The 13,088-nt window shown below is 36.4% G+C and overlaps 1 protein-coding gene across 4 annotated transcripts in view; it reads left to right on the top strand.

The window, feature by feature from the left end:
* The window catches only part of TTBK2 (tau tubulin kinase 2), a 164,890-nt gene that overhangs the window by 69,620 nt on the left and 82,182 nt on the right, over nt 1-13,088 (top strand). For all 4 annotated transcript variants that reach the window (XM_059181301.1, XM_059181302.1, XM_059181304.1 and 1 more), the window contains 2 exons: nt 7,063-7,136; nt 12,502-12,642. In XM_059181301.1, coding sequence (XP_059037284.1) covers nt 7,063-7,136; nt 12,502-12,642 — 215 coding nt within the window. The remainder of the gene's footprint in view (nt 1-7,062; nt 7,137-12,501; nt 12,643-13,088) is intronic.

Genomic DNA, 13,088 nt, shown 5'->3' with positions numbered 1-13,088 from the left:
ATATATTGGTCTCTGCTCCTAGTTCCTGGCAGAGACCTCTTATAATCCATGTAATCTCTTGAGTGATAACAGCACTAGGAGCAATTTTGTTCTGATACTTGGTCTTAGTACTTTTGGCTAGGACACTGGTTCCTGACACAGAGCTCCTGTGTTCCTAAGCATTTCCTGGGCGATAGGAGTTTCTCGTGTTCCAATGAAGCAACTCTTGGTGGGCTCCTTAATAGCTTCAGGATGATGGCAGGTCACAAGAAAGACTAGGTCATGATTAGAAGTTTGGAATTTTCAGCCTTATCCTCTGTCCTCTGGGAAGTAGTAAAGATTCCAGAAGGATGGGGTTCAGAGATCTTCTGAGCTGGTGCACACTTGGAGGTGCTGGAAGAGTGGTGCACACAGAAGGAGCATGGCAGCTCTGCACCACTTCCCACACAGCTCTCCCTATGTGTCTCTAAATCTGGCTGCTCATCTGTACTCTTTATTATAGCCTTTGTAATATATTGGTAAATCTAAGTATCTCCCTGAATTCTATAAGCTAGCAAACTGTCAAACCCAAGGAGGGGGTCATTTATACAGGTGACAACCTGGGACTTGGGATTGGCATTTCAAGTAGGGGCAGTGTTGCAGAACTAAGCCCTTTTGGGGATCTGATGTAAACTCCAGGTAGATAGAATTGAATTAAATTATAGGACAGACACCCAGCCAGCCGGTCTCGAGGAGAATAGCTTGATGTGTGGAAAGCCCACACATCTGGTATTAGAAGTGTTTTGAGTGTGGTAGTAGTGGAAGAGTAAAGGAGAAACACAGAGGAGTGTGTCTTCCATCTCAGTTATACACATGCAAAAGAATGAAGTTGGACCCTTACCTCGTACCATATATAAACCCATATATAAAAATTCATTCAAAATGGGGGCACTTGGCTGGCTTAGTTGGTGGAGCATTTGACTCTTGATCTCAGGGTCATAAATTCAAGCCCTACATAAGATGTAGAATTTACTTACAAATAAAAAAATAAAATCTTTCTGAGGGTTTTGAAGGGGCAGGGGGTGGGAGATTGGGGGAACTAGGTGGTGGGTATTAGGGAGGGCACAGATTGCGTGGAGCCCCGCGTGTGGTGCAAAAACAATGAATACTGTTAACGCTGAAAAGAAATAAAAAATTAAAAAAAAAAAAGAATAGAGGGAAGACACCTCAAAAATAAAATAAAATAAAATCTTTAAAAAATTTCTTCACAGTGGATCAAAGACTTAAACATAAAACTCTTACAAGAAAACATATGTGTAAATCTTTGTAATCTTGGATTAGGCAATGAGTCCTTAGATATGTTGCTAAAACTGTAAAACAGCAAAGCAAAAAATGGATTAATTGGACTTTATCACATTTCAAAACTCTTGTGCTTCAAAGATCACCATCAAGAAGGTGAACAGACACAGCACCTGGGTGGCTCAATTGTTAGGCAACTGCCTTTGCTCAGGTCAGGATCCCAGGGTCCTGGGATTGAGTCTGTATTGGGCTCGCTGCTTGGCGGGGAGCCTGTTTCTCCCTCTACCTGCTGCTACCCCTACTTGTGCTCTCTCTCTGTTAAATAAATAAAATAAATTTTTAAAAAATGTGAACAGACAACCCACCGAATAGGAGAAAATATTTTCAAATCACGCATCTGATAGGACTGTATTTAGAATATATAAAGAACTCATAAACTCAGTAATAGAGACACAAAACACAATTTAAAAATCAGCAAAGGATCTGAATAGACATTTCTCCAGAGAAGATATACAGATTGCCAGTAAGCACATGAAAAGATGCTCAACATTATTAGTGATTATGGAAATTATAATTATCAATTAATTATAATTATAATTATTAATTATCAAAATTATACTGAGATGTCAGTTCACTCTCACTAGGATGACTACAGTAAAAAGAAATACAGATAACAGGAGTTGGTGAGGATGTGGAGAAATTAGAAGCCTCATATGTTACCGGTAGGAATATAAAGTTGTGCAGCTTTTTTGGACAACAGTCCAGCAGTTCCTATGGACTGCTTAAGATTAAACATATTAATAACTATATAAGATTAAGCATAGCTACATAATGGATATTATTGACAATGAAAAGAAGTGAAATATTGATACCTGCCACGACATGGATGAGTTTTGAACACATTATGCTAGGTGCAAGAAACCAGTCACAAAAACTACTTATTGTATGATTCCATTTATGTGAAATGTCCAGAATAGTCAGGTCTGTAGAGATAGAAAGTAGTTTAGTGGGACTGACTCTCATGGGGTTGGGGGAGTTGCAGGGGGAAGTAGAAGTGACAACTAATAAGTATGGGTTTTTTGGTGGGGTAGGGTAGGGCTGTTGAAAATGTTCTAATGTTGATTATGGTGGTGGTTGTACAACTGGGAATATACTAAAAACAATTGAATTACACTTTAAATGGGTGAATTTAGTGGTACATTAATAATGTTCCAATAAAGGTATTGTAAAAAACTTATTCATTGTTTAGTTAGTGTGTACCCTGTGCAGAGCTGGGTATTAGAGCCCCTACCCTAGGAGTACTTACAGTCTAGTGGTCAGACAAGCAAAGACAGTATAGCCTAATGATGCTGCAGTTAAATTTATGTATCATATTCTGGTGCCTTTAATGAGAATGTATGGGAAGTTATTAAGTAGGAATAAAATGAGAATTGGTGTGGGTTTGACATCACTCCTGTCCTAGTCTGACATTAAGATTATTTAGATGTCATGGGGGCACTTGGCTAGCTCAGTTGGTAGAGTGTGCAAATCTTGATCTCAGAGTTGGATGAAGAGATTACTTAAAAATAAAATCTTTTATTTATTTATTTTTAACGATTTTATTCATTTATTTGAGAGAGAGAGACAGAGAGCACGTGGACATGAATGTGAGGGAGGGGCAGTCAGAGAGGGAGAAGCAGACTCCCGGCTGAGCAGGGAACCTGATGTAGGGCTCCATCCCAGAACCCTGAGGTGAAGGCAGGCACTTAACGGACTGAGCCACACAGATGTCCTAAAATAAAATCTTCTTTAAAAAGACTATTTACATGTCTTTTATACTGGGAGTTCTTAAAACTTTATAAAATGGTTTATCTAGGGACTTTGTGTGGTTTTTGTAATATTTCTGGACCTCTCCTCTAATCTTACTGTGCATGAAGTTGAATAACTATTTTTGTGAACGTGGAATCATAATCACGCCTAGCAGTGCATAGTGTGGGACTGTCTTGTTTTGTTTGTTTGTTTGTTTGCTTACCAGCTAGGTTTGACCTAGGAGACTGCCTGACTTATAAAGATTGCTGTAGTTCTGGTATCTGGATTCTCCTCAGGACTCTTAATGACAGTTTATTAGGTCTCTCCTGATATATTATGGGTTTAGCAAGCTGATTCTCTTTCCCTTTGGTTTCTCTTTCTCCACAGCAATGATTTTGAATTATTAACACTCTCTTCAAGTATAACTTACCCTGCTTCCTTCATTTTTAGAGATTATTTTGCAGAATTCTTCATATCTGAAAAATGGGGAAAATAATAATACTTAAGGTGTGAAGATTAAATGCATGTAAAGCACTTAATATAATGCCTGGCACAATATGCTTGCATATTATGCATGTTTTACTAGCTATCATTATTTATATTAATTTGTTTATTCACAGATACTAATTGGGCATTTCACTAATTGACAGGTGCTGTGCTAGTCACCAGAACAAGATAGATACGGTCCCTGTACTCAGTTTGTACTAGTTATTACAATAGTTATTTTTATACTCTAAGTGGTGGTGAAGAATTACTGTTCCGTTAAATTGTAGTTTCTTCATGCTTCTAAAAATTTGTACATATTATTGAACCAAGGATTTTCACTAATTGCATGTATCTAAAATATAAGAGCAATAGTACACTATGCTAAAAAGTGTGAGTTAAGAACTCAATTAAGCTCTAACCGATATCAATGAAGATGTGTTGGTGAATCCTAAAGAGTTTGCTACAGACTTTGTATTTTGTTTATCAGTCAAGGATCTACAGTTTATTTGATTTCTTTTTTTTTTTTATATAAGTAGGATGTTTTCACTATCAAGAGATAAATAGTATTTTGGTGTTATATACCATAAGATATTTTTGAAAGAACATTCTGAGAAGCATTAAATACAGTATGGCTTTTGTTTTTAGATGGTTGAAATGTCTTTGTAATAGACATTCATAATTTAAATGTTATATGCTAGGAAGGTGGAATTTTTAATGGATAATAAGAATAAAATACTTCCTAAATGATTTTTAAATTGTTTGTTTGAAGCTGAGGGAAAAAGTAAATTGCGAATTGGCCGTCATTTCATTCTTTCATTCTTACTGCAGTTTACTAGATGACAGACACAGTTTTGCAAATATTTGTAAAATACATGTAAAGTGATGCACATGCATTGTACACACTGGGAATTATTGCTCCCATTGAACATATTTTTTGTGAGTTCCAACCCTTTCCAGCAAAATCACAGAGAAAGAGAGAATAGTGTAAAGAAGTTGAATTATTAACTAAAATAAGTCTGGATTGTATTTGTATTTTAAGTCCGTCAGTAGAAAGTTTTTGTTTTTTTTTTGTTGTAATTTTGAGGTGTATTTCTCATTTATTCACCAAATCTTGCCCGTCCATCTCTTGGCGTATGACTTGCTCACTTTACAGGCAAACTTCTTCAAAGATTACCCTCACTGCCTCATAGTTGATTCATACTTTATTCCATTGAAGACTGGCTGTCGCCCTTTCTTACTCACTAGTGACTTCTTAATTTTTTTTTTTGACTTTTTATTTATTTATTTATTTGTTTATTTATTTATTGACAGAGAGAAATCACAAGTAGATGGAGAGGCAGGCAGAGAGAGAGAGAGAGAGAGGGAAGCAGGCTCCCTGCTGAGCAGAGAGCCCGATGCGGGACTCGATCCCAGGACCCCGTGATCATGATCTGAGCCGAAGGCAGCAGCTTAACCCACTGAGCCACCCAGGCACCCTAAGATCTACTCTTTTTTTTTTTTTTTTTAATTTTTTATTTTTTATAAACATATATTTTTTTAATAGTGACTTCTTAATTTTTATATTAACCAGCACTTCTCAGCCTTTCTATAGCATTTGCCATTAGCCAAAATGTTTTTTCTCATTGTATGTCTATAATACCTCTTTCTCCTAGTTTTCTCATACCTTTCTGGCTATTACTTGTTTCCCTTTATGCATTCTTTTATTTTTTCCCATGCTCTAAATGTTTCATTTTCTAAAATTCAGTTCTTAGATTGATTTTCTCTTCATTCTTTATATTCTTCCTACTTGGTTGTTTTCCATCGGTGTGTGTAGTTCTGTTTGTCTTCCATGAACTTATGGTTCCCCAGTGTATTTCTTCAGCTCAGCTTTTTGCTCAGCAGCAGGCTTAAAATTACAATTGTCTGCTAAATTCACCAGATTGTCCTTAAACTCAACATTCTAATATCCCTTACAGCCTATACAACCTACTGTATATTCTCTTATTTTGGTACAACTTACCATTTAATTATACCAGTTTCTAGCCAGAAATTGTCTTTGGTATCTCTCATATTTATCTTATTTTTTCCATCTCTCCTATACTATTTATCATTTAAACCCTATTCTCTCTCGGGATATTGTAACTGTTCCCAGAGTGACCTTTCTGCCTTTAGAGTTGACCTCTGTGTGGTCTGTCATTGCCACCATAGCAGTGTTCTAAAGTACAATGTTTTAAGTGTGTTTTTCCTCATCTTAAAGTTTTGTAGATGCTTCTCTTTACCCAGCAATAGATCCAATAGATCATATATCCATCCATGGCCCATCTGCTTTTGGAACACTTAGAGAACTTTTGAAGAGCTCCAACCTGGGGCGCCTGGGTGGCTCAGTGGGTTAAGCCGCTGCCTTCAGCTCAGGTCATGATCTCAGGGTCCTGGGATCGAGTCCTGCATCGGGCTCTCTGCTCAGCAGGGAGCCTGCTTCCTCCTCTCTCTCTGCCTGCCTCTCTGCCTACTTATAATCTCTCTCTGTCAAATAAATAAATAAATCTTTAAAAAAAAAAAAAAAGAAAAGCTCCAACCTGTATTTTTCCCCACCAATTCTGAATCACTAAAGAGTGCAGGAATTTACAGAGTTTTCCAAGATGATTTTGATACATAGCTGGGGCTGAGAAAAACTGACTTCTCCATGTGGCTTACTTTCCTTGTTATAGAGTCTAAGACCCTTCAGGGCCTCATGTCTCTTGCTTCTCCAGCATCTCCTCATTCTGTTCTCCCTTCATTCACTATGCTCCAGACAAAATGCCCTCTTCTTGCCCTGGAGTCCACCAGTGTTAATCCTTTTCTAGGACCTTTGTTTGCTTTTGTTGAATCAGGGCAGACTCTGGATTTCTATCTGTTCCACTCTGCCTTCCTCTGCACCCTAGTCAGCACCTCCTTGGATTTCATAGGTAAAACCCAGGTTGGAAACCACTGAACTAATCCAAATCATTGAGGCAAAGAAAGATTAAGTGATTAAGGGACTGAAGTCATATATTGGTGAATGGCAGACCATATCTGAAATTCAGGATTTATACTTATAAAATAAATTTATATTATATTTATATTTATACATATATATTTCAGGATTTATATTTATACAATAAATTTATATTATAAATATAATATTTGTATCCCCCAGGTTTTATATTCCTAACAGAGTTCTTATTTATTGCTCTTCTCGGTTTTCATACGTATAATATCCAGGCAAGTTGATCTGCAATGACCTTTTAATTCTTTACTTCATAAATAAGTTATCTTTCATTTATTTCCTCATTCATTTATTTATTCATTCAAGAAACATGTGTTTGACTACACACAGAGCAATGTAGGGTCCAGGGGGAGGTGGATAGAAAATTTGAATAATACAGATTTCCTATTTTTAAGGTTCTTAAGACAGGTCCTTTATATTCAACTATAAAATACTATGCAAAAAAGCAAATTATTAATTATTTAGAAGAGAAATCATAGCATAACCTTTTCCACTGTTTTCTGTCTTTCTTTCTTTCTTTTATCCAGGGAAAGACCACGTTTGTAGATTTATTGGCTGTGGGAGGAATGATCGATTCAACTATGTGGTCATGCAGTTGCAGGTAGGTTACTTGGAAATGTATCTTAAAATATTTCAGTTTTGATCAAAGTACCTAATTTCAGCAGATATGAATAAAATAGAATTCTTGGTATCATCTCAGAATGTTTTATATTATGCAGATGGAATTTCATTTAAACAGATTTGACATAGATTTTCCCAAAGATGGAAGGGTTGTTCGTTTTTGGGGTTTTTTTTTGCTATTTTTTTAATTAACATATAATATATTATTTGTTTCAAGGGTACAGGTCTGTGAATCCTCAGTCTTACACAATTCACCACACTCACCATAGCACATACCCTCTGTAATGTCCATCACCCAGTTACCCCATCCCTTCCAACCCCCTCCCCTCCAGCAACCCTCAGTTTGTTTCTTGAGGTTAAGAGTCTCTTATCCTTTGTCTCCCTCTCTGGTTTCGTCTTGTTTCATTTTTCCCTCTGGAAGGGTTGTTCTTGTCAACTATCCATTGATTATCATCATTGCAGTTTTTCAATCCCCACATGGATTATTGGATAGGAATCTTGCCCAGTTCCTCTCCCTTCCTCTCTTTGTTACCTCTAGTTTTTAATTTATGTGCTCAAGAACCAACTTTGACTGCTTGAAAATTTAAGTATTACTTGATACATAGGAGAAATGCATTCCTTTTTCTTTTTTCATTCATTAACATAGTTCTGTTTCCTAGATGGAGAGTGGAGTTGGGTTGGGAGAGCAGAGGAAAGAAATTCAGAAAAAGTTTCAGAAAACTAAGGAGACCAGTGTAGATCAGATAACGATGGCCTTTGTGACCTTTGGCAGGCTCCTCTGGATTTATCCAACAACCTTTCCAATTGACTTTCTGCAGTATTTTTTCCTGTTCATAAGAAAATTATCCACCATTAGCCATGCATCTGTACAGTTATGATTGACTTGATTTGGAGTAAAGCTAATATAATTGTTAGAGGGTACTCTATCTTACATGACATATTGAAGATAAATACTATGTTTCCCCTTGTGTATTGTGATAAAATTTACATAGTCAGCTTCTCACTGCCACTTTTAATTTTTTCTAAAAATCCTCAATTCTTTTGGGTATGGAGGGCAGGAGGGGCAGAAGGAGAGGTTGAAAGAAAATCTTAAGCAGGTCCATGCTCAGGACAGAGCTTGACGCAGGCTCGATCTCATGATCCAGAGATCATGACCTGAGCCAAAATCAGGAATTTTATGCTCCACTGAGTGAGCCACCCAGGCGCCCCCTAAATTTATTATTCTTTATTACCCTTTTCCTCTTGGTGATTCAGTTGTAGAATACCTGCCTTAAAAATTTTAAGGACTGGGGCACCTGGGCGGCTCTTAAAATCTGGGTCTTGAAATCTTACGGGTTTGAGAATTTGTGCTTCTTTTCTCATTTCTACCTGCAAAATCTGGGAAGAGTCTCATGAAATTTCCTTTCACCATTGAGGCTTTACATGAGCAGCTTTCATATAGCTAAAGGGTGATATTTTGTGAAAAAGCGTTATCACCTAGGGAGGGGCAAAAAATTTTTTGAATCTTATAATCATACAGATGTAGATCTAGATTTCCTAACATCAGAGCTGCCTTATTTTAAGAATTTTTTCTTATTGTGAAAAAAATTAAACATACACAAAATAAAATAGTATAATGAACACCTTTGTCCTCATCACCCAGCTTCAGTAGTTATCAGTACATGATCCATCTTGTTCCTGGTGTATTCTTCCTCTCCTCTACCTCCACCGATTATTTCAAAGCAAAATGGAAGCATATTTTATCTGGAAATGCATGAATATGTATTCCTAAGAGAGACTCTTTTTCTCCTCTTAATCACAGTATACAGTAATTCCTTAATAATAGCATTAAATAACAAGATAATCTTCAGATTTCCTTATTGTATATCTTCTATTTTATTTTTTTTTAATATTTGGATTACTTAAATCTGGTTTCACAGAGGGTTCCACATGTTGCATTTGGTGGATATAATTCTTAAACCTTCTTTACTTTATAGGTTCCCTCTATTTCTTTTTTTTACAGTTTTTTTTTGTTGTTGTTCATATTGTCATTGACAAAAATGATGTTGCTTGTCATGAAGTTCACATATTCTGGAGTTTGCTGATTATCTCCCTCCTTATTTAACATGTTGTTCTATCCACTGTATTTTCTGTAAACTGGTGATTAGATCTTTGTTTTTAATTAGCCAGAGTACTTCAGAGGTGAGTGGTAGGTTCTTCTTGCATCTCATCCCTAGGCAATGTCTGGGTTGTCTCTTTTTAATATTCTTAGGATTGATCCTTGAGATTCAGGGACAGTCAGCCTGATGCATCCTTTTTAAAGCTCCCAGTAGTTTTTCTTCTAGGTTTTATCAACTGATTAGTAATCATTGCCTAGATCCATTACTTCAGTGGGGTTGCAGGTGTATGATTCTAATTCTATCAGTTTTCCTTAATTAATAGCTGGAATTCTTCAAAAAAGCACTCCCTCAACTATTAGGTTACCTGAGATAATTTTATATCTATATAGGAATTAATTAAATTAATTATATTTATATAGGAATTATATATAAATTTATATTTATATAGGAAAGGCAGGATTTGCCCTTGTTTCTTTTCTTCTGTTTACTAGTTTTCAAAATAACAAGTTGGTTCCCTAATATTTTCCAAAGAGGACTGATGAGCTCTGTCTTTTTTAAAAAACATATGAGTTCATGGATTTCACATCTTTTATATTTCTCAATTATTGCAGTTGTTTTTAATGTTCAAATTGCTCAATCTTCGACCAATAGGTCTTCTTTCAAGTTGGATTCTGATTCATTTTGGTAAGACCAGACTATAGCAGTCTTTGATAGCATCCTTACTTTCTCATCCAATATCATGTTCCAAGCTCATTCTGTGTGTTTCATGCTTCAGAGCTAGAATCAGCCATTTCTCCAGTAAGCCCTGATTCCTCTTCATGGGAAATGGTATTTAGAGACCACAAACTCTAGAGGCTATGGGTATCTCTTGCAATTGGGTTGAACATTGTTTTAAATTCATTTCAAGTGAATAGGTTCAGGGTACACATTTTGTAAAAGAGAAAGTAGATATTTCTAGTTCAAATTTGTGACAGTAGGGTTGCTGACAACTTATTTTTATCTCTTTGCTCTTACACACTTTTAAATATATGTAGATGAAATGATATGGGGATTTACATGAAAATAATCCAGCATATATATGTGTGGGAAGGAAAAGGGTGTGCATTGCAAAGGTGTGGGGGAGTAGGTAACAAACAGGTAAAACAAGATTAGCTATGAATTGATAATTGTTAATTCTTGGTGATGAGTAGTTATATGAGGGTTCATTATATTATTTTCTTTTAGGTTCACTTCACATTTTTAGTAGTAAAATCCACTTGCATTTTTATTGGGATCATGTTAAATTTATAGAATTACTTAGGGGAAAATGATTTTTTTTCCATTCAATAATATTCATTCTGTGTTATGAATAAGAATCCCTGGTGGCTGTGTACCAGTCAGTAAGATGAGTGTACCATAATTTATTTAACCTTTCATTTATTGATAGATATGTGGATTGTTTTCAGTTTTTCTTTGTAACAAATAATAACTACTTTTATTTATTTACTTTTATTTATTTAGTTTATACTGTGAAGTTTTTTAAATTAAATTAATTTATTTATCTTCAGAAAAACAGTATTCATTATTTTTTCATCACACCCAGTGCTCCATGCAATCCGTGCCCTCTATAATACCCACCACCTGGTACCCCAACCTCCCACCCCCCTGCCACTTCAAACCCCTCAGATTGTTTTTCAGAGTCCATAGTCTCTCATGATTCACCTCCCCTTCCAATTTATACTGTGAAGTTTTTAATTTTAATTAGGTGAATAAAACCTTCATGTATTTACCATGTTAATAACTTTCCCCCATACTCCTGCTAGCCTTATATTTTATATTTTTGGATTTTGTTAGTTGTTACCTTAGTTTACATTTTAAAAGATGTGAAATTTTAGGGACGCCTGGGTGGCCTGTTGAATAAGCATCTACCTTCAGCTCAGGTCATGATCCTGGGGTCCTGGAATCAAGTCCTAGACCGGGTTCCTTGCTGAGGGGGGAGTCTGCTTTTCCCTCTGCCTGCTCCCCCTGCTTGTGTGCTCTTTCTTTCTCTCTGACAAATAAATAAATAAATAAAAATTTTAAAGAGATTTAAAAATAACTGATTTGAAATTTTAGAATCATTACTACTGTCATAAATCAAATTAATTGATTTTACTTCAAAAGCTTTTATAATGGTGGAAGTTGTTTACAAATAAAGTTCCAGTATTTCTCAGGTATATTTTTGGAAATCAAAATACTGATTTTTGAGAAAAAAATGATTGGAATGCTCGTAAGTTATTAGCTACTCATGGGATTGTAAAACTCATTATTGTAGATTATCACTTATTTTATATTTGGAATTATTGCTCTGGGTACATATGTTTTCTATATTTTCAAATAATCAAGACTATATTTTGTTATGGCATGAAAGACGGAAACATGATGACTCAAAAACATTGTAAGCTCAAAAACTTCTGGTTATTCTTAAATTTCTTTGAAACATTCATGCTAAACCTTAATGGAATCTCTTCTCCTGAATGAGAGAGTCACGATTTGTGTAAAATCCTTGCTCTGTCAGAAAATTTTTTTTTTAAAGATTTTATTTATTTATTTGACAGAGATCACAAGTAGGCAGAGAGGCAGGCAGAGAGAGAGAGAGGAGGAAGCAGGCTCCCTGCCGAGCCGAGAGCCCGATGAGGGACTCCATCCCAGGACCCTGAGATCATGACCTGAGCCGAAGGCAGTGGCTTAACCCACTGAGCCACCCAGGCGCCCTGTCAGAAATTTTTTAAAGATTTATTTATTTGAGAGAGAGCATGAGCCAGGGGGTGGGGGGTAGAGGAAGAGAAAGAATCCCAAGTGGAGGCTCTACTGAGTGTGGGTCCTGCGCTGCTCAGGGCTCCATCCCACAACCCCAAGACCATGACCTGAGCGGAAACCAAGACTTGGATGCTCAACCAACTAAGCTACCCAGGTTCCCCTGTCAAGTCATTTTTTTTTTTAAAGATTTTATTTATTTATCGGGGTGGGGGGGAGGGCGAGCACAGGCAGACAGAATGGCAGGCAGAGGCAGACGGAGAAGCAGGCTCCCGCCGAGCAAGGAGCCCGATGTGGGACTCGATCCCAGGACGCTGGGATCATGACCTGAGCTGAAGGCAGCTGCTTAACCAACTGAGCCACCCAGGCGTCCCCCCCCTGTCAAGTCATTTTTAATGGTAAACGAATAACTTCCCGCTCTTCTTTTATAGCATAGTACCATATGTGAAAGTGTTTATTTGGTTTACACAGGGTCGGAATCTGGCAGATCTACGACGTAGCCAGTCCCGGGGCACATTCACCATTAGCACTACTCTTCGGTTGGGTAGACAGATTCTCGAGTCTATTGAGAGCATCCATTCTGTGGGATTCTTGCACCGAGACATCAAACCGGTAAGAGGCCTTTTCAAGTCAGAGCACAGAATGAGTTTGCTTTGTACTCTTAATCTAATGAAGGGACACAATAAATTATGAATGTAGCTTTCTGTATTTGCTTTCTATTATTAAATACAAGGTAATATTTTAATTCTGTAACTAGAAGCAAAATATAACTTGCCTCTTAATTTAAAAAAAAAATTTGAATTACAAACTACAATTTAACATTCAGGAGCTTTTTTCATACAATGAAAATGTTGCTCTCAGCCAAAATAAAAATTAATAATGCTTGACTATTATTATTATGTGTGTTAACATTCCTACTTAACACCTAAATTGGAAGTCATTCTTTAGATTTCTTTTTCCTGATACTGTGTAAAAATATATACATATGTGACTTTTATATTCATTGTGTTCTCTGAACTATTTCTCAAGTGACAAATTGTACTTATAAGGAACCATCA

Source organism: Mustela lutreola, chromosome 7 (assembly GCF_030435805.1).
Source record: "Mustela lutreola isolate mMusLut2 chromosome 7, mMusLut2.pri, whole genome shotgun sequence".
NCBI classification, from domain to species: Eukaryota; Metazoa; Chordata; class Mammalia; order Carnivora; family Mustelidae; genus Mustela; species Mustela lutreola.
This window is presented reverse-complemented; position numbering and strand designations above follow the sequence as displayed.